Consider the following 20760-nt stretch of genomic DNA (forward strand, 5'->3'; position numbering starts at 1 on the left):
TTGGCCTGTAGTTTTCTTTCTTTGTGACATCCTTGTCTGGTTTTGGTATCAAGGTGATGGTGGCCTCGTAGAAGGAATTTGGGAGTGTTCCTCCCTCTGCTATATTTTGGAAGAGTTTGAGAAGGATAGGTGTTAGCTCTTCTCTAAATGTTTGATAGAATTCGCCTGTGAAGCCATCTGGTCCTGGGCTTTTCTTTGTTGGAAGATTTTTAATCACAGTTTCAATTTCAGTGCTTGTGATTGGTCTGTTCATATTTTCTATTTCTTCCTGATTCAGTCTTGGCAGGTTGTGCATTTCTAAGAATTTGTCCATTTCTTCCAGATTGTCCATTTTATTGGCATAGAGTTGCTTGTAGTAATCTCTCATGATCTCTTTTATTTCTGCAGTGTCAGTTGTTACCTCTCCTTTTTCATTTCTAATTCTATTGATTTGAGTCTTCTCCCTTTTTTTCTTGATCAGTCTGGCTAGTGGTTTATCTATTTTGTTTATCTTCTCAAAGAACCAGCTTTTAGTTTTATTGATCTTTGCTATTGTTTCCTTCATTTCTTTTTCATTTATTTCTGATCTGATTTTTATGATTTCTTTCCTTCTGCTAGCTTTGGGGTTTTTTTGTTCTTTCTCTAATTGCTTGAGGTGCAAGGTTAGGTTGTTTATTCGAGATGTTTCCTGCTTCTTAAGGTGGGCTTGTATTGCTATAAACTTCCCCCTTAGAACTGCTTTTGCTGCATCCCACAGGTTTTGGGTCGTTGTGTCTCCATTGTCATTTGTTTCTAGGTATTTTTTGATTTCCTCTTTGATTTCTTCAGTGATCACTTCATTATTAAGTAGTGTATTGTTTAGCCTCCATGTGTTTGTAATTTTTACAGATCTTTTCCTGTAATTGATATCTAGTCTCATGGCGTTGTGGTCAGAAGAGATACTTGATACAATTTCAATTTTCTTAAATTTACCAAGGCTTGATTTGTGACCCAAGATGAGATCTATCCTGGAGGATGTTCCATGAGCACTTGAGAAAAATGTGTATTCTGTTGTTTTTGGATGGAATGTCCTATAAATATCAATTAACTCCATCTCATTTAATGTATCATTTAAAGCTTGTGTTTCCTTATTTATTTTCATTTTGGATGATCTGTCCATTGGTGAAAGTGGGGTTTTTAAGTCCCCTACTATGAATGTGTTACTGTCGATTTCCCCTTTTATGGTTGTCAGTATTTGCCTTATGTATTGAGGTGCACCTATGTTGGGTGCATAAATATTTACAATTGTTATATCTTCCTCTTGGATCGATCCCTTGATCATTATGTAGTGTCCTTCTTTGTCTCTTCTAATAGTCTTTGTTTTAAAGTCTATTTTGTCTGATATGAGAATTGCTACTCCAGCTTTCTTTTGGTTTCCATTTGCATGAAATACCTTTTTCCATCCCCTTACTTTCAGTCTGTATGTGTCTCTAGGTCTGAAGTGGGTCTCTTGTAGACAGCAAATATATGGGTCTTGTTTTTGTATCCATTCAGCCAATCTGTGTCTTTTGGTGGGAGCATTTAGTCCATTTACATTTAAGGTAATTATCGATATGTGTGTTCCTATTCCCATTTTCTTAATTGTTTTGGGTTCGTTATTGTAGGTCCTTTCCTTCTTTTGTGTTTCTTGCCTAGAGAAGTTCCTTTAGCAGTTGTTGTAGAGCTGGTTTGGTGGTGCTGAACTCTCTCAGCTTTTGCTTGTCTGTAAAGGTTTTAATTTCTCCATCAAATCTGAATGAGATCCTTGCTGGGTAGAGTAATCTTGGTTGCAGGTTTTCTCCTTCAACACTTTCAATATGTCCTGCCAGTCCCTTCTGGCTTGCAGAGTTTCTGCTGAAAGATCAGCTGTTAACCTTATGGGGATTCCCTTGTGTGTTATTTGTTGTTTTTCCCTTGCTGCTTTTAATATGTTTTCTTTGTATTTAATTTTTGACAGTTTGATTAATATGTGTCTTGGCGTATTTCTCTTTGGATTTATCCTGTATGGGACTCTCTGTGCTTCCTGGACTTGATTGACTTTTCCCTTTCCTATGTTAGGGAAGTTTTCAACTATAATCTTTTCAGATATTTTCATAGACCCTTTCTTTTTCTCTTCTTCTTCTGGAACCCCTATAATTCGAATGTTGGTGTGTTTAATGTTGTCCCAGAGGTCTCTGAGACTGTCCTCAGTTCTTTTCATTCTTTTTTCTTTATTCTGCTCTGCAGTAGTTATTTCCACTGTTTTATCTTCCAGGTCACTTATCCGTTCTTCTGCCTCAGTTATTCTGCTATTGATCCCATCTAGAGTACTTTTAATTTCATTTATTGTGTTGTTCATCGTTGCTTGTTTCATCTTTAGTTCTTCTAGGTCCTTGTTAACTGATTCTTGCAATTTGTCCATTCTATTGTCCATTCTATCTCCAAGATTTCGGATCAACCTTACTATCATTATTCTGAATTCTTTTTCAGGTAGACTGCCTATTTCCTCTTCATTTGTTAGGTCTGGTGGGTTTTTATCTTGCTCCTTCATCTGCTGTGTGTTTTTCTGTCTTTTCATATTGCTTATCTTACTGTGTTTGGGGTCTCCTTTTTGCAGGCTGAAGGTTCGTAGTTCCTGTTGTTTTTTGTGTCTGTCCCCAGTGGCTAAGGTTGGTTCAGTGGGTTGTGTAGGCTTCCTGGTGGAGGGGACTAGTGCCTGTGTTCTGGTGGATGAGGCTGGATCTTGTCTTTCTGGTGGGCAGGTCCACGTCTGGTGGTGTGTTTTGGGGTGTCTGTGGACTTATTATGATTTTAGGCAGCCTCTCTGCTAATGGGTGGGGTTGTGTTCCTGTCTTGCTAGTTGTTTGGCATAGGATGTCCAGCACTGTAGCTTGCTGGTCGTTGAGTGAAGCTGCGTGCTGGCGTTGAGATGGAGATCTCTGGGAGATTTTCGCCGTTTGATATTATGTGCAGCTGGGAGGCCTCTTGTGGACCAGCGTCCTGAATTTGGCTCTCCCACCTCAGAGGCACAGCACTGACTCCTGGCTGCAGCACCAAGAGCCTTTCATCCACAGGGCTCCTTAATTTGGGATGATTCGTTGTCTATTCAGGTATTCCACAGATGCAGGGTACATCAAGTTGATTGTGGAGCTTTAATCCGCTGCTTCTGAGGCTGCTGGGAGAGATTTCCCTTTCTCTTCTTTGTTCTCACAGTTCCCGGGGGCTCAGCTTTGGATTTGGCCCCGCCTGTGCGTGTAGGTCGCCGGAGGGTGTCTGTTCTTTGCTCAGACAGGACGGGGTTAAAGGAGCCGCTGATTCGGAGGCTCTGGCTCACCCAGGCCGGGGGGTAGGGAGGGTCACGGAGTGCGGGGCAGGCCTGCAGCGGCAGAGGCTGGCATGACGTTGCAGCCTGAGGCGCGCCGTGCGTTCTCCCGGGGGGCGTTCTCCCGGGGGAGCCGTCCCTGGATCCCGGGACCCCGGCAGTGGCGGGCTGCACAGGCTCCCCGGAAGGGCGTGTGGCTAGTGACCTGTGTTCGCACACAGGCCTCCCGGCGGCGGCAGCAGCGGCCGTAGCGTCCCATGTCCGTCTCTGGGCTCCGCACTCTTAGCCGCGGCTCGCGCCCGTCCCTGGAGCTCTCTCAAGCAGCGTTCTTAATCCCCTCTCCTCGTGCACCAGGAAACAAAGAGGGACGTAAAAGTCTCTTGCCTCTTCGGCAGGTCCAGACCCTTCCCCGACTCTCTCCCGGCCAGCCGCCGGCGCACCAACGCCCTGCAGGCTGTGTTCACGCCGCCAACCTCAGTCCTCTCCCGGCGCTCCGACAAAAGCCGGAGCCTCAGCTCCCAGTCCCGCCCGCCCCGGCGGGCGAGCAGACAAGCCTCTCGGCTGGTGAGTGCCGGTCGGCCCGATCCTCTGCGCTGGAATCTGTCCGCTTTGCCCTCCGCACCCCTGCTGCTGTGCTCTCCTCCGCGGCTCCCAAGCTCCCCCACTCCGCCTCCCGAGGTCTCCACCCGCGAAGGGGCTTCCTAGTGTGTGGACACTTTTCCTCCTTCACAGCTCTCTCCCGCTGGTGCAGGACCCGTCCCTATCCTTTTGTCTCTGTTTAGTTTTTTCTTTTGCCCTAACCAGGTACGTGGGGGGTTCCTTGCCTTTTGGGAGGTCTGAGGTCTTCTGCCAGCGTTCAGTAGGTGCTCCGTAGGAGTTGTTCCACGCGTAGATGTATTTCTGGTGTATCTGTGGAGAGGAAGGTGATCTCCGCGTCTTACTCTTCCGCCATCTTCCCGGAAGTCCTCAGTGCATTAGTTTTGAAAGAAGATCTTCCCTCATTCTCCCCTTGAGCCCTTAGTTTGAGTCAACAAAAGCTGCCGGAAACCCGAGTGTTGCCCCCAGGGTGGAGGTGGGCCCATCTGCCGCGGCCCCGCCTTCCTGTCCCAGCGTGTGTTGGCGGCGTGGGGTCCTCAGGCCCCCTCAGAGCCCCAGAGCCCCAGAGATGCAGGAAAGCGATTCCACCTGGGAAGGCTCGGGGACGTAACTGGAGTTTCCTCAAAGCCTTGTGCTGGGCCCTAAGAGTTGATGCACCTTCACACAGCAAACAGCGCCCGCTGTCAGCTGTGCCCCTGAGACGGTACCTGCACTCGGATGCTCCTGGAAGGCCCCGCTCCGTCCAGGCCCACCCCGTGCCTGCTACTGGGTGCTGCCTGGGCACATGCTTGTCCCCGGTTGGAGAAGCACAGGCCTGGAGGGTGGCTGGCTCACCCGGGCCCTGCTCTTGGTCCGGCCCCTGGGCCAGTGTCGGGTACCCAGCGGGTGCTCCGCCAGTGGGCACTCTGCTTCTGGGGGCCCTACCCCCATCACGGAAGCTTGAGGCCCTTCGGCTGGTGGCCACCCACTGGTTTTCCTGCCCCGTGTCCAGCTGCTCGTCAGGATCCGAGCCGTATATACAGGCACCTCCCGGCTGTGTCCCCACGCAGGCTCCCTCCCCCCCGTCATTCAGAATCCAGACCCCAGCCCACTCCCGCTTCAGGGCCCACGCCGGGGCGGGGTGGGGGGGGGGGCGCTTTCCACACGTCCAGGGGAAGAACACACGCACTTCCTCTAGAATTTACAAACCCAGGTTGGTATTCTGTCCAGATGTCTGATGCCCGGGCGTCTCCCACACGGCCTCGGGGTGCACTCCTAGCTACTCAACATCCCCCAGCCGCCTTGCAGCTGGTACCGGGGCCCTGCACTCAGGCCGCCCTTCTGCTCTGACGTGCAGTCCTGAGGGCCTCGGTGTCTCCCCTCAGCCTCAGCAGTGTCTACTGTCAGCCCTGCCCCGAGCAGCTGGCCTGGGAGCCCCCTGCCCCCTACGCCAGCAGAACGTGGGAGCAGCCTGCTGGCCCGGAGACCCCCTGCCCGGGCTGTGGGCCCCAGAGCCTCGTGCTGCCCCCTCCCAGAAGCTGCCTCCAGAGGCTCCCTGAGCAGACCGCAGATGAGGGGGTGTACACGGCCTGGTTCTTTAAGCTTCCGGAGCAACCTGACACCATCCAGAGGCCCGGGCCTTGCTGCTGCTGCTGGACGCTGAGCCTGGCCTCTGCTGAGTGGCCACGGCCTTAGTGTTGCTGCCCTGCTGCATCCCCGGCTGTGCCGTCTTGGGTGGACACGCCGCTGGCTGCCCCTCCTGCCAGCGGGGAGGGCAGGCTGCAGGCCGGGCCAGACTCGGTGTCCGCTGTTCTCTGCTGGGGCAGCTCGGTGGTCACAGCGGTTCCGACCTCCTGGGCGTCCTCTGAGATCCACCACACGTGGCCTTTTCTGTTCTTTCCAGATCGCCGTGGAGACACACTTAAGGGAACTCACACCGGAGAACGCAAAGCAGGCTCCACTCGGGTGAGCCCGGCGCGCACGGGCCTCTGACTGTATCCGCCGCCGTCACCCCAGAGAGGTGGGTCAGGGCAGGGCGCCCCTGGCCTGGGGGGCGTGGGGCTGGGACACAAGCCGGTTTCTCCCGCCTTCTGCGGGGGATGAAGTGGGCTGACCTTCAGAATGTGAGGCGGGGGGTGGCTCTTCAGATGCATCTGTGTGTGGATTGAATCCTAGGTTCTGAGTTACTGAACAATTGCCCGGACAGAAGCGCCGCCTTGGACGTCTCTCAGTGCTGTCCCTGTCCCTGGTGCAGTGAAGCCTCTCCAGGCTCCGGGCTGATGGTGTGGCCCTGTCACAAAGGGAACCGCGCACCTGGGCTCCGCCACTCTGCTGCACTCAGCTCCCGGGCTGCTCGAGGGGACGACAAGCGCGTCAGAATTGTGTCCCTGGGAATCCGTCCATCTCTGTGGTCACCCCATTGAAAAAATGGACGTGGATCAGTTGGACCTGAATCCTAGAATTATTGCTGCAGTTAAGAAAGGTGCGTTTGCTGATGTTTATATAAAGTGATTGTGTAAAAGCATGAACGCACAGATATACACACCTCATGTAGAACAGGTTTACCAGGTTGCCTGTCCGAGCCTCGGGGACCCTTTGGTTACTGATCCCAAGACAGCTGGTCCTGATCAACGCCCTGATGCTGGAATGTGCCGCAGGTTTTTCAGTTTTTCAGTTGTGTGTGTTTTTAACTGAAAGGACTTCTTTTAAGTTAATTTCATTTTCATCAAAGCAGTACACACACAGTGTCTGAAAAGTGAAACGGAACTACTTACCACTTAGGAGTCTTTTAGCAGCATTTTGTATTTATATCTGGGTTGCTGGCGAGTGTGCTTGTGTTGCTGTGTTTGATTTGTCTGTGTTATGAGTCCTCACAGGCCTCCTGTTTTGGGGGTGAGGGCAGGCCGGTGCCCGTGTGCCCCTACTTCCTCCACACCTCCCCCCCACAGTTGGAACACAGTTTGGGTCCCATTAGCCATCAGGGTTGTGACTAGGGACATAATGGCTGCCACTGAACCCAGGGTTATGACTGTTTCCTTTCTTGTACCGTCTCTGGTTTTTCCCCCCAGAGTTAGTGGTTGCCTCCTTTTTTCATGCACTGCATCTCCTCTGTACTTCTGATTATTCCCACGTCGCAGTAGGTCTGTCAGGCAGCAGTGGCTCTTTTCTAAATGCTCAAAGGGTTGGCCAGCCCACCGAGTCTGCTGGCATCTGGGCGCGTCCATCCCCAGGCTGCACTGGCCCCTCCGCAGCCCGGCCGGTGCCCCACACCCGCCCTCTGTTCTCCCTGCCTCCCGGGGTGTCTGTGAGGGACGCTTCGACATCAGGTGCTTGTGAGCAGGTGACAGGGGCCCTGAGTGAGCGCAGGGCTCGGCAGCAGGGTGCCCCCCTGCTCCTCCATCCTGAGAGCACAGCAGCAGTTTTGTTTTCCCCTTTCATTCAGTCTTTGTCTTTTAACGGAAGCGCTCAGTGCAACGTATTTAAGGTAATTCCTGATAAATGTAGGTTTAACCCTCCCTTATTATGCTGCGCTGTTTGTCCTATTTTTTGTGTTGTTTTTCTTTTATGCTTTCTTCTGGATTGGTTGGATCTATTTTGAGCGTATTTTTTTCTTTCTACTCGTTTGAAAGTAATATGCTTATCTAAGCTCAAAATTGTTCATTTTCCTCATGAAACACCAGCTCCCTTGGGCCGTTCACCCTGTAACCCAGCCCTCCGCGGTACTGCCACCAGCATGCTGACTCTTCTTTTGTCTGTTCACCCCACTGGCCATCCCGTGGCCTGGGTGTTCCTTTGGATCCCTTCCTGCGGCTTCTCCCTCGTGCATGGTTCCCCCGACTCGGCCTGGGCCCTTCCCAGGCTGTGCACACACAGACCTGTCTTGGGAGATGTGTCCGGGCGGGCATGGGACCAGGCGGAGGCCGCTGCTCCCGGCACCAGGGAGAGGCCCAAGCATCCGGCTTCTGCAGCCAAGACGTGGGCCTCCCCAGGCCCCTTCCCTCCCGTCCCGTCACGGTCGCCCTCTATCTGGGGGTCCCTGCAACTTCAGGGAGCAGGTGGACTGGCCCCTGCCCACCAGGTCCCCAGAACTGGAGGATACCTGTTGTCCCTGCTGTGTCTGACCTTGTCTTGTAATTGATTCTATACCTTCAGCCAAACTGAGGTCAGTAAAGGAGGTTCTGCATCTTTCTGGACCAGACCTGCAGAGACTGACCCGCCTCTCCGGCCCCGACGTGCAGCGCTTACTGAAGGCGGCCTCCTCACACCTGCAAGGAAGCAGCGTCTGCACAGGTGCCCGGTGCCCTGGGGTCTGGCTGGAGGAGTGGGGCGTGGGGCTGAGCCCAGAGGCCACGGCGCTGCAGCCCGAGGGGCCTCCTGGGCCGGGGGCGGCTGTGCGGGACTGGGCTCACCTGTTGTTTCCCCGCACCCAGCGCTCCACCTGCTCCAGCAGGAGGAGCAGTTCCCTGAGCAGCACGAGCGCCTGAGCCTGGGCTGCCCCGTGCTGGACGGGCTCCTCCGCGGCGGGCTGCCCCTGGACGGCATCACCGAGCTGGCCGGACGCAGCTCCGCCGGGAAGACCCAGCTGGCACTGCAGCTCTGCCTGGCCGTGCAGCTCCCACGGCGACACGGAGGCCTAGGGGCCGGTGAGTGCGGCCACTTCGGGGGGCGGGCAGGGGTCCTGACCTGTCACCTCGCGGGCACCTGCCCTCAAGGCCAGAGGCTGCCCCTGGGGGCCGTTTTCCAGGGTTCCCGTCTCTGTCTTCACAACCGCTCTGCAATTCCTGCCTCAGGAGAGGGAGGTGGGCCAGGGACCCCTCAGTGGGAGGGAAAGTGCAGAGCCCTGGGGCCTGGCCGAGGGGGGACAGAGCCGGCCTGGGGTGACTCCGAGAGACATGTCCCCTGCAGAGGCTTGGCCCGCAGCCACTGTGACCGCATTAAATGTGGGGCCTGAGGCACATTTTCCTGAGAAAGTGATTTCCCAAATCAGGTCTGAAAGGCCCAATTTTGAAAAGAATGGCCAGGCGGCTCTGCACTTCAGAAAACGTGGAGCTCCCCCCCGCCAACCCTCAAACGCTGGGCCGCCTCGCCGCCAGCTTCTCGAAGCCCCTCTGTGGGCGGGCACCCCACTCATCTGTCCCAGTGAGACGCCCAATAGGGTGTGGGGCGAGGAGCTTCGAGGGCCGTGCGACTGGGTTTGGCTGTGACCCTTCTGTCCAGGCCTCTCCCAAGATGCGGAGAACACGGGTGCCGCGGCGTTGTGACGAGGGTCTCGGCCACGTCGGGGGCTCCCCAGGCAGCCCTGCCCCCGGGAATGGCCTGGAACGTGCCAGGGAAGGTTAGGGAGGCCTCAAGGGTCAGGAGCTCACCACTGACACGGTCAGACGGTGCTTCTCCCTCCATCCTGCATCTCTTTTCCAAGTTTGAAAGTCTGTTGAAACAGAATCGGGTCAAAATGAAAGTTACACACTCACAAATAGGGCACGCGGACGTGGTGTCAGTGCTTCTGGCTCTTCTCTGGGTCCCCTCCCCGGGGCGGTGCCGTGACCGGTACAGCGAGAGGAACGGTAGGTTTAGCCGTGGCCCTGAGAGTCCTGGTGGGGCTCAGCCAGCGCACCGCCAGATCACAGGCCTTTCTTATTTATTTATTTATTTTTGGCTGCGTCGGGTCTTCGTTGCTGCACGCAGGCTTTCTGCAGTTGTGGTGAGCGGGGGCTGCTCTTCACTGAGGTGCGCAGGCTTCTCATTGCGGTGGCCTCTCTTGTTGAGCATGGGCTCTAGGCGTGCGGGCTTCAGTAGTTGTGGCGCACGGGCTCAGTAGTTGTGGTTCGCGGGTTCTAGAGCTCAGGCTCAGTAGTTGTGGCGCACCGGCTCAGTAGTTGTGGTTTGCGGGCTCTAGAGCCCAGGCTCAGTAGTTGTGGCGCACGGGCTCAGTAGTTGTGGTTCGCGGGCTCTAGAGCACAGGCTCAGTAGTTGTGGCGCACGGGCAATTAGTTGCTCCGCGGCACATGGGATCTTCCTGGACCAGGGCTCGAACCTGTGTCCCCTGCATTGGCAGACGGATTCCTAACCACTGTGCCACCAGGGAAGTCCTGAGGCCTTTCCTCTTTCTTTAACTCAGTGGTTTTTAGCATTTTCACAAAGTTGTGCGCCCACCACTACTATCTAGTTCCAGAACATCTCATCACCCCAAAAAGAAGCCCCATCCCTATGAGCAGTCACTCCGCACTCTCCCCTCCCCCAGCCCCTGGCAACCACCCATCCGCTTCCTGTCTCTATGGATTCGCCTGTTCTGCACATTTCAAATAAACGGGATCATGCACATGTGCCCTTTCACCCAGGGTTCACCCACGCTGGAGCACGTGTCGGTGCTTCCTTCCTTTGCAGGGCTGAATAATGTTCCTTCACGTGTACAGACCACAACTTAGCGACCCTTTCATCCGCTGACAGTCATGTGGGTTGTTCACACCTCTTGTTCGTGCGTGGCTTCGGGTGGACACCTAGGAGTGGGATCGCTGGGTCGTATGGTAGCTGCGTGTTCCGCTCTTTGAGGAACTGCCAGACTGTTCTCAGCAGTGGCTACACCGTTTCACTTCCCATCAACGACGCAGGAGGTTCCAGTCCCTCCACGTCTGAGCCGACGCTTGTCCCTCTGACGCCAGCGTGGGTGGCTTCTCACCGTGGCGCCGACCGCACCCCCGGTGGCCGGTGACGTTGGCCGTCTCTTCACGTGCTGCTGCTCATTTGTGTGTTTTTGGAGAAATGTCTGTTCCAATCTCTTGCCCATTTAAAAGCCTGGGTTATTTGCCTGTGGAGCTGTAGGAGATCTTTATATAATCTGGACACTAAACTCATCAGATAAACAATTTGCAGTATTTTCTCTATTCGGTTGTCTTCTCCCTCTCTTGTTGGTGTCCTTTAAAGCAGTTTTTCACTTTGATGATGTCCAATTTGTTTCTTGCTTGTGCTTCTGATGTCATGTCTGAGGACCCACTGCCTAACCCAAGGTCATAAGGTTTACCCGTGTTTTCTTCTAAGAGTTTTGTGGTTTGGGCTCTCATATTTGATCCATTGTGATTTAGTTTTCCTATATGGTATGAGGTAAGGGTCTAATTTCATCCTTTTGCACGTGGGTGTCTCTGTCCCAGCGCCATTTGTTAAAAATACTCTTTCCCCACTGAATTGTCCTGGGGCCTTTGTTGAGAATCGGTGGCCCCTGGTTCTTTTCAGCGCAGGACTCCGGGGGTATCTTCTGGTGGGGATTCCAGGCCCCTGGTGATGCATCGCCTGTGTTTTGTTTACTGGCTTTTCCAGGCGCAGCAAAGACAGTTACCACCAGGTAGCCCAGAACCATAGGAGGAGCCTTGACAGTGGAATTGAGGGAACATCCGCCCAACAGGGCCTGGGAGGGGCATCTCCCTGTGTCTGCAGGAGGGGGCGTTTCCGAAAGCCGGGAGCCCCTACAGTTCCCCTCGCTCCCACTCGGACAGCCCAGGGTAGGCAGACCCACAGGGTGAAGTTCCGGCAGCGAGGGGCCTGCGCTGGGAGGTGGGCGCCGGCCGGCCCCCATGCTGGGTCAGAGGGGCAGACCCACGAGAGGCAGTGCAGGAAGGAGAGGGTCGTTGGCCTTTGGCGGGGCGGCCTCAGGCCACCCCCAGCTGCTCACCGCCCTGCGGCTTCCCAGGGGCCATTTACGTGTGCACAGAGGACGCCTTCCCCAGCCAGCGTCTGCAGCAGCTCATCGCTCAGCAGCAGCGCCTGCGGATAGATGTCCCAGGGGACGTGCTCAGGAAAATCAAGTTTGGCCACCAGATCTTCATCGAGCACGCAGCCGACGTGGTAAGCGTCTGAGGGGAAGCCGGCCGTGCGGGCGGGCCACGTGCACGACCCGCGAGGTCAGGCCCCGGTGCCCACCTGCGGCGAGTCGCCTGCTGGGGGCCGTGTGCTCCGCTCAGGCTGGCACTGTTCGTTACCTGGACTCAGGCTGAACTGAGCGTCCAGTGTGTTTCTGGCAGCCTAACCCCAAGGGAAGAGCGGGCAAGGGAGGGCACCGGACACGCCACCTCCTGCCCCCTAGAGGAGGCCCCGGCAGGGCACAGAGGTGCCCGCGGCCCAGAGGACGGGACCCGCCGTCCAGGCCACTGGCCCGGCAGCAGCCGTGGTGTAGGGTTGTACCTCTGCCTCTGAAGGAGGGGAAAGCCCCCTTGTCGAGCCCCCCCCCCCCCCGATTGCTGAGCACGCCTGGCAGGGCCGCTGGGGCGACACCACACCTGGAAGCCATCCCCGGGTCACGCGCCCTCCCCGTGGGCAGACAGCGGTGGGAACACAGAGGGCAGTGGCCCCTGGGGAGGGGGCAGGGGCAGGCAAGCAGCCGGGGAGCAGCCAGCTGAGGTCATTGTTTGGGGCTGAATAACGAAGCAAAGGCTTCAGGAGGGAGATGGGAGACGGAGTACAGACCAGTGCCCCGAACACAAGTGTGCAGAGCCACCCACCCGGGCCCTTCCCCCATTTAAGAACTGCTATGAAAAGAATTTCCGGTAAAGGATGAGCTGTATAAACTTTTAATTTTAAAAAATTTTACCGTAAAATACATGATCACACATAGCACGGGGAAGTGGCACGATGAGCGGTGGCACGCGAGCCCGGGCTAGTTCAGGGCACGGGCGGCCCGCGGTGGACCGGCGGCAGGTGGCCGTCCCCTAGGGGCCCAGCGCGGCCGTGGCTTTGCAGGTGAGTGCGCGCTGGCGGCGGGCAGCGCGGTTATTAGCGTGACGGTGCTCAGGGCGTGGACACAGGAGAAGACGAGGTCAGTGCTACAGGCTCCGGCTCCAGGCCCTCCAGCCTCGCGACCGTCCCCTGGCTGTCACAGGGCCCTCTGGACTCACACAAGCAGCACAATCCTCATCCTTCCGGTGCATCCTCACTGAGAAACGCAGCAGTGGGTCAGGGCCAGGCCGACCGAGACCCCGGCGGGGGGTGGGGGCACATTCCTAAGTTCTGTTCCGGGAGCAGCTCTGGTAGAGGAGGCCCCCAGCCCCTCGCTGGTGTCTGCCCAGCAACTGGGGGGCCCTGCCGGGGGGAGGCGGGAGGTGCGGACCAGGGCCTGATGCTGCTGCACAAACAGAGCCTCGGGGTCCCAGGCCTCCTCCCGGGGGACGGGGTCTCCAAGCTAGGCCCCTCTCGAAGTGCCGACGCTGCAGCAGGCGGGTGCAGCCCTGCCCCCGCCCCCGGCCCCCCGGTGCCCCAGCGCCGCCTGAGGTGGCGGGAAGGGGTGCAGGACTCACGTTAAGGCTGGCGTCCTCCAGGCCGCTGCTGCTGCTGTCATTTTCCACAGAGAGGGGCTCTGCTGGAGACACCCTGGAGAGTTAACAAGCACAGAGTCGAATTTCATCCCAGACACCCAACAGCTCTCAGGAGTGCCTGACGGGATGGCCAGTGTGTGGCCACTGGGCACCAGGGCCGAGTCCAGGCCGGCAGGGCCAGGCGGCCCCAAGGGACAGGGCTGCCCCGAGCACAGTGCGTAGGGCCTTGGGGGGCAGGTGGGGCTGGCCTGGAGGCACCTGAGGCCCCACGCCGGGCCGGTGGCGTCCTAGCACACAGCCTGGGCGCGGCCCGGGGGGCTTCACGTGGGAGGCAACGCTGGTGGCAGGACAGACTCGGGTCCCCGCACACCTGCTTCCTCCCTCCACTGGGTGGGGCTGGGCAGTCCTGGTGACCGTGGTGGTCCGGGTGGTCGGTGCCCAGCACGGGGCCACTGAAGGGGAGGGGCCCGGCCACCGTGATGGCCCAGGACGGGGCGTGGTGAGGGCCCCCCCACCCGCGGGGGTGGTGACGGCCACCTCTCCTCGGCTTCCAGGACACCCTGCTGGAGTGTGTGCGTAAGAAGGTGCCTGTGCTGCTGTCGCGGGGTATGGCCCGCCTGGTGGTCATCGACTCCGTGGCAGCCCCGTTCCGCTGTGAGTTCGACCAGGCGGCCTCGGCCCTCAGGGCCCGGCATCTGCAGGCGCTGGGGGCCGAGCTGCGCCGGCTGAGCTGCACCTTCCGGAGCCCCGTGCTGTGCATCAACCAGGTGGGACCCCTCCACCCCTGGGGAGGGCGAGGCCGGGGGGGCCGGGTCCTCACCGCCGCTGACCCCGATCTGGACCCTCCAGGTGACGGAATCCACAGAGGAGCGGGGTGTGGCAGCCGGGCCGCCGGGGTGAGTGGGGCACCCCGAGGGCAGGGGTGGCGGGGCCCGCAGATCCACACACAGCACAGGACAGTCGGGCTGTTTTCTGTCTCAGTGTCGGGGGAGAGCGGGCTTCTCCGGCCCTGGGCATAACCTGGTCCAACCAGCTCCTGGTGAGGCTGATGGCCGACCGGCTGCGCCCTGAGGAGGCCGCCTCCGCCGCGCCCCGCCGCACCCTGAGGGTGCTCTCCGCCCCCCACCTGCCGCCTTCGTCCTGTTCCTACACGGTCACCGCCGAGGGTGTGCGGGGGACACCTGGGACTGAGTCCTGCTGACGTGTGGCCCTCCCTCTGGTTGGGGTCCCCTCAGGTACCAGGGGCTGCAGGAAGCGCCCAGAATCCACAGCCTGCCCCCACCCCCACCGGCTGCTGCAGCGTCTCTACAATAAGCAGCAGCTTCCCCCCCCCCCCCCCGGGCCCACGTTAGCTCCCGCCCGGATGCAGGCCCCTGGGCCCCGGCCAGACAGGGCCTCCACCTTGACCCCCACAGGCTCCGCGTCCCCTTCCCAAAGCTCCCAACACCCACGCCTCGGGCCACAGCGGGGCCGAGGTCAGACGAGTGCCCACTGGCCCTCCTCACCCCGTGGTTGGGCTGTCGGCTCCTGGCCGCCAGCACACCCCCTGGCCCCGGTCTGGCACAGGGTGGAGAACACACGGCAGGCCAGGCCGCAGGGTCCGGGAGAGGCATCGGGGCGGGGAGAGGTGCCTTGTGCGCTGCCCCTGCCACCAGCCCCCCAGCCCGCAGCGAGCGCTAGCAGCCTCGGCGCCGGCTTGGCCCATCTGCCGGGAAATCCGTTCTGGGCAGACGAGAACTATTCTAAAGGGAGAGCACATCCCGCTGTGCCCTCAGTGCCTCCTCCAAGGCTGGCCACAGTGGCCGGGACCGTCAGCCCTGGCCTGGGGGCGCATCCACTCTGGCAGGGCGCTCCTGCACTGTGTGCATAGAACTCGGGACCTCCCATCAGCCGGGGTCCTGCTGCATCGGGCCAGAAACTCCAGAATCTGAGCATCTGGTCGTGGCAGCACAAGGCCCCACGGTCACCAAGGGACGTGACTGCCCAGTTCCGGCAGGGCTGCGCCGCCTTCACCCCCATCATCACCCTGCCTCTGCCCCCTCCCCGCTGCTGCCCGGCACAGAGCAGCCCCGGCCGGACAGACGTGCCGGGAAGGCACTTGCAGCCCCTGGACCCTCACCAGCGCTTGCTCTTTGCCAGGCACTGTCCTCAGGACTCATACACGTGACGTCTGTCCTCACAGCCTGGGGCAGCCCTGTCACTGCACTTTCAGCGCCGTGGCCACCCTCCCACAGCTCCAGGAGCTAGACACTGGTCCCAAGCTCCCACGGGCTCACTGGGGCGGGGCGGTAAACCCGTCACGGGGCACACGCTTTGTGCCCGTCATTCTAGGACCGGATGATCCAGTTACAACTTTCATCATGTTTTCAAAGTAGTCTGTGACCCTAAAAAGATTGGGTGCCTAACGTTAAACAGGAAAGGGTTCTTTTAGGGTTGGAGTTTTACAAGAGAGCCTTTCCACAAAAGTACAGGGGCTTTACAACAGGAAATAAAACACTTTATTTTTGTAAGTAAATATAAACAGTTCCAAATGATTTCCTAGGCGAGTCACACCAACAGTGAGAAAAGAAAACTACTGCTCCAAGACAGAAGGTATGTTTCGTGGCCAACCCCCTGCAGAGGTGCGGACCAGCACAAGCGCACCCACATTCGGCCTCTGGGCAGCCGCACCCGCCCACCAGGCAGACAGGCCGCCCTGGGGGTGCTCACCCACCAGGGGCCATAGAACTTGGCAGTGGGGTTTTCTCTCTGTGTCTCAGGAACACCAAGCCCCAAAGCAGTGTCCACCCTACCTCCCTGGCCTCTCAGCCAATCCCATCCCCCAGAGCACACCCCAGGGACAATCGGACGGTCCTCACAGGCCTGTGACCCCCGAGGGGTAGCTGCACACCACTGTATACACCATCTGAGTCCTCCTGTCGTGGTGGAGAACTCAGTGGAAGCCGCACAGGTCTTTACGCATCAGCCCGATTGCACGGAGGAGACGTGTGCAGGACGATGCTCGCTTAGCTCACTTGAACTTCACCTTTGGTTGGTGCTGTCCAGTGCTGCTTTAGTTTCCGGATATCCCATGATTACACAGTACAACGTCTAAACATACCAAAAGTTGGCCTCGTACAGATGTAACATGCCTTCCCCAGAACATTCTATGAAGTTATAACAATGAGTGCTACAAACTAAACTCTGAATTCTTAGCAGTACTTATACTTTACTGTAAAGACAATAACTAATTACATGATACTCCTAGCAGCCTCCTGACCAAACAAATAATAGGGACTTTTTTTAAGTTTCAGAAAATAACTACCTGAATCCCTGCAGCACCAGCAGTGCCTGCTCCGCCTGGGGAGGGGCGCAAGGGTCAGGAGGCCCAGCTCTCCACGACCTCAGCCCTCAGACGCTCACGTAGACCCTCAGCTCCTCCACTGCCAGTCCGTCCTCTGACCAGGGGAGTCTAACTTGATAGACACAGCACAGTGTAGAAATGGGTGCTGGCCCCCTAGGGTCCCCTCACCAGGAAAGGAAGAGGGAGGGCTGGACCACCCCCACTGCTCTCTCCGAGAATGTTAAAATCCTGACTACCAGACTGCAAGTAGGTTACAACCTGGCTTCTCTCTATTTTGATACAAGTTCAAAAATCAGACACTGCCGAGTCCCAGGTAGCATCCCCTCTGAGACACGAAGGCTTTTACAACCCAGTTTCAGGAAGGCCCTCGAGCCTCTCTTACCCCGAATGCTGTCTCCATGTGGCCTTACAAAGGCCACCATAACCCTCGGGGAACCAGGGCCAGAGGGCTCAAAGCCAGACAAGGTTCAACTAAGGCCCCTGCAAAGAAGGTCTCTTTTCACCAACTGGAAGCTTAAAATTAAATCCTGTTCTTAGCCTCATGTTTATTCTTTCTAAATGCCCTTTGTTTTTCCAGAGACAACTGTCACTAAGGGAAACCGAGTGGGTTTCAGATGTCCTGTACCAGATCTGTGGCTGGGAGGAAACTTCAATGTAGTGGGAGGAGGAGCCAGGACAGCTTGGTCCCCTCCTGGTTCTGATGTGACACAGACACATCACCCCCACTGCACCTAAACGTGAACCTGAAAGGGCCACAGTGCCCACGTGGGGACACAGCTCTGCTCTTTTTTCCAGTGGTTTCTTACAACCCATCATATTTTTTTAAACACCTCTAGAGAGCATTTTGAAAGTTCCTGATCCATCAGAAACTGCAAAACCTAAGGAGTCAGGAGCTGAGGAAAGGAGTGTGGCCAGAGGAGACAGGCTGCAGGAGACCGGTCAGCCTCGAGGGCCCCCAACACCGGGCCAGGGTGTCTGCCTCTGCGGGGGCACAGCAGCTCTCACCAACACAAGCACCAGTGCCCTGAGGTGATCCACTACTGAATTATAGAAACTTTTAAACAAAACTTAAGTTAAAGTCTAGCCTTGCTGTACCGAAACCCCAGGACGCTGCTGCCTCTAGCCCTCAGTCCGAGGTCCACAGTGGGGGTGAAGGACACGTGCAGTCCAAGGGCACCCCACAGTGGGCACCCCCTAGTCCCCACAGGGAGCCCAGGGAGCACGTAGCACCCCAGCCCAGTGCAGTTGTTGAGGAAAAGGTGGCTGGAAGCGCCTTTGCTCAGTGACACCACCCATATGATAACATTAAGGTAAACTAGAAACTAACCCTGACAACATTTCACAAGGACGCTCACAGCTTTCCAGATCCTTTCAAACCTCCTCAGCAGGGATGTGCCCTTGTACAGTTGGCATCATCTGGAATTACACCTTCTTAGCCTACCAGCTAGTCTCACGGATTCCCTTAAGGAGTAATGTCTCAGGGTTGGTTTGAAAATGTATTTGTCAGGCCTTCCCTGGTGGTGCAGTGGTTAAGAATCCGCCTGCCAGTGCAGGGGGCACGGGTTCAATCCCTGGTCCGGGAACTGAGCCTGTGCTCTAGAGCCCGTGACCCACAACTACTGAGCCTGTGAACCACAACTACTGAAGCCTGCACACCTAGGGCCCGTGCTCTGCAACAAGAGAAGCCCCCGCAATAAGAAGCCTGCACACCGCAACAAAGAGTAGCCCCCGCTCACCACAACTAGAGAAAAGCCCGTGCACGGCAACAAAGACCCAATGCAGCCAAAAATAAATTAAAAAAATAAAATAAGATGCATCTGTCAGAACCCACCCTGTGTTACTTAACGCTACAAAGAAAAGCTTTTTAAAAGGAACACATGCATCTCCGTGTGCTAGTGTACAGAGGCCTGGAGGAGGGAAAAGGGCTCCAAAGGGGCTGAGATGCAGACCAGGAGGGGGTGCAGGCCTCCCCGCAGCTACCCCATCTCCCCCGCTCCCTAATCCCAGCATCGCTGCCACAGGTCACTGGATTCCTAGTCTCAAAGGATGTAGTTTAAGGTTCCAGTCTTAATGAACAGCCTTAACACAGTATTACAATTGCAAGCAGGTTTCGGTGCTGGGGCTGGTGTCCATGAGCAGCGGTCGACCCCGAGTGCGCTGAGCCAGCTCCATACCTGGCCGGGTCCCGCCGCCGGGCTTTGGCAGCTCTCGGGCACTAGGGCTGCAGACCGCCTAACAGAATTCGGGGCAAACCTCCAGCAGGTGGTGGAGGTCACCATCCAGCAAAGGAGGCGACCCCAGGGCCGCCCTGCAGGGGGGAGGGGCCTGGCCAAGCTTTGAGGGTCTCAGCGCTCATTAGCCTTGGGGGTTAATCTAGCTCTGCCTCGACCCGTGGGGGCCAGGTCGGCGTGGCTGGCACTGAGAGCTCTGGAGTCTGCCAGACAATTATTTCGTTCCTGCGTGAAAAAACAAATGGAAAAATTATTCTTAACCAGTACCTCACATGACGCCAGCTTCCAGTGGTCTCGGCACTAACAATAGCTGCACAACTCACATCAACACACGAGAGTCCTGATGCTCAGATGTGTGTGTGCAAAACACAAGAAAGGGGAGCAAAAGGACTGTGTTAGCTCCAGACCTTTTAAAAACAAAAGTAGTTTCTTCTATCGTCATCGTCAGGAGTGCATCCTCCCAGCACCCTGCAGCTTTTAAACTAGAGGCCCGATGACAGCATCCTGGGAACAGCCGCCCCCCGCAGCGTGCTGGGGGTGAGGGGGAAGGCCAGCACTCCTGCCGGCCCGTCACCGTCCCTGTGCGTCAAATAGTTTACCGGTGGGACTGAGTTGACTGGGAGAGCTGCTGCACCAACAGGTGTGGGGACCAGGACACCTGGTCCTGGTGGACAGCAGCCAGGCCACAGAAGGGGCCAGAGGCCTGGGCGCACCCAACAGTCACACATGGAAAATAAAAAGGCCATTTGTAATGGAGAACAGGATGCCAACAGTTTTAAGTGCAAAGGTGACCGGTCTGTGCGAGAGACTTGGACAGGTGACAAAGTGCTAAAGACTATTTGTCAAAGTGACTGTACTTAGTGAAGTTCTGAATAGTTTTAAAACACTGAACAGCTTAGCTAGACATTATATTAGTTATAAACTACTAGAAGCTAAAATCATACAAATAATACAAATTAACAACTGGCCAAGTTTTGATATTACTTCATCAGAATATTTAATTTTTAATTGTCAATCAACGTATTTGTAAAGATCATTAATTCGTACACTGAGAATGTTCACAACATTCCCATAATTCAGATGGTTAAGTTCATGCCGACTATGAAAGTGTCATTTATGGTGTCTATGTGTCCTGAATCAGGAACACTAAAATGCCCACAGGCTCTGCTGAAAGGGTAGCAGCGGTGGGGAAAGGCCAGCCAACATGTAAAGGGTGTAAGTGGGGCAGTCCCCACAGGCTCTGCTCAAAGGGCAGCAGTGGTGAGGAAGGTCCAGCCAACATGTAAAGCGTGTAAGTGGGGCAGGGCTCCTTACTTGGAAATGGTCTGCGGCCGCCGTGCCACCCACGTTAAGGACAGTCAGAGAACTGGCACGCTTCATGCTGCACCCAGGACGGCGGACATGCAAGGACAAACCGTCAGCACATCAGTCAACCAGGAGCAGAGAGCACAGCAAAGCCACCCCTCCAAAGCTTCTGTCACCATGGGGGCCTGGGACCATCCCTAACGGAGAGGAGACCTTTATCTCACCCAGACTGGGATACCCACTGGGATACACGTACAACCCAGATCTACTCTATTGCACCCAGCAGAAAAAAGCGAAGTTCCTCTGCGTCTTTCTCAGCAAAAAGTTTATCTCTGAGCCCCATAAAGCCAGTGTCGCTGCAGTTTCACTTGTTAAAACCTGGCTCCTATAGGAGCAGAGGGGCTCTGCCAATGCCACCCGCTGACTTCGGCGTGGGAGCCCGAGGAGCCTCCTGAGATGAGTTTCAGGAAGGGATCCTCAACGACTCCCGTAAACCTCGCCCCTAAGTGATCGCGTCAGAGAGAGACCCTCAAGGGACTTCCCTGGTGGCACAGTGGGTAAGACTCTGCGCTCCCAATGTAGGGGACCCGGGTTCCATCCCTGGTCGGAGAACTAGATCCCACATGCATGCCGCAACTAAGGAGCCCACCGGCCACAACTAAGACCCGGCGCAACCAAATAAATAAATATTAAAAAAAGAGAGCGAGA

The 20760-nt window shown here is 56.4% G+C and overlaps 2 protein-coding genes across 8 annotated transcripts in view; one reads left to right on the plus strand and one right to left on the minus strand.

Moving 5' to 3' along the window:
* Positions 1 to 6161: 6161 nt before the first annotated feature.
* XRCC3 (X-ray repair cross complementing 3) lies at positions 6162 to 14429 on the plus strand. The gene is made up of 7 exons (XM_060003859.2): positions 6162 to 6356; positions 8027 to 8164; positions 8305 to 8517; positions 11556 to 11710; positions 13728 to 13940; positions 14023 to 14069; positions 14155 to 14429. Exons 1-7 carry the CDS (start codon positions 6302 to 6304, stop codon positions 14372 to 14374), a joined length of 1041 nt encoding a protein of 346 aa, XP_059859842.1. The 5' UTR covers positions 6162 to 6301; the 3' UTR covers positions 14375 to 14429.
* KLC1 (kinesin light chain 1) overlaps positions 12417 to 20760 on the minus strand; it is a 58375-nt gene continuing 50031 nt past the window's right edge. For 2 of the 7 annotated variants that reach the window (XM_060003853.2, XM_060003851.2), the window contains 2 exons: positions 13156 to 13228; positions 12417 to 12794 (listed from right to left, as the gene is read on the minus strand). In XM_060003853.2, coding sequence (XP_059859836.1) covers positions 13193 to 13228 — 36 coding nt within the window. In that variant the 3' untranslated portion in view covers positions 12417 to 12794; positions 13156 to 13192. Of the gene's footprint in view, positions 12795 to 13155; positions 13229 to 14545; positions 20129 to 20760 lie in introns of those variants that run through there. The other 5 variants (XM_060003850.2, XM_060003848.2, XM_060003849.2 and 2 more) reach the window with 5 other exon arrangements.

The sequence above is a fragment of the Delphinus delphis genome, chromosome 2 (genome assembly GCF_949987515.2).
Source record: "Delphinus delphis chromosome 2, mDelDel1.2, whole genome shotgun sequence".
Taxonomy (NCBI): domain Eukaryota; kingdom Metazoa; phylum Chordata; class Mammalia; order Artiodactyla; family Delphinidae; genus Delphinus; species Delphinus delphis.

What these genes read in the sequence shown, in the direction of transcription:
- XRCC3 (XM_060003859.2), top strand. Translation starts at nt 6,302, where the DNA reads ATGGACGTGGATCAGTTGGACCTGAATCCTAGAATTATTGCTGCAGTT. An exon ending in ACACGGAGGCCTAGGGGCCG is followed by an intron (nt 8,518 to 11,555) that starts GTGAGTGCGGCC and finishes GCGGCTTCCCAG; the next exon opens with GGGCCATTTACGTGTGCACA. An exon ending in TCGAGCACGCAGCCGACGTG is followed by an intron (nt 11,711 to 13,727) that starts GTAAGCGTCTGA and finishes CTCGGCTTCCAG; the next exon opens with GACACCCTGCTGGAGTGTGT.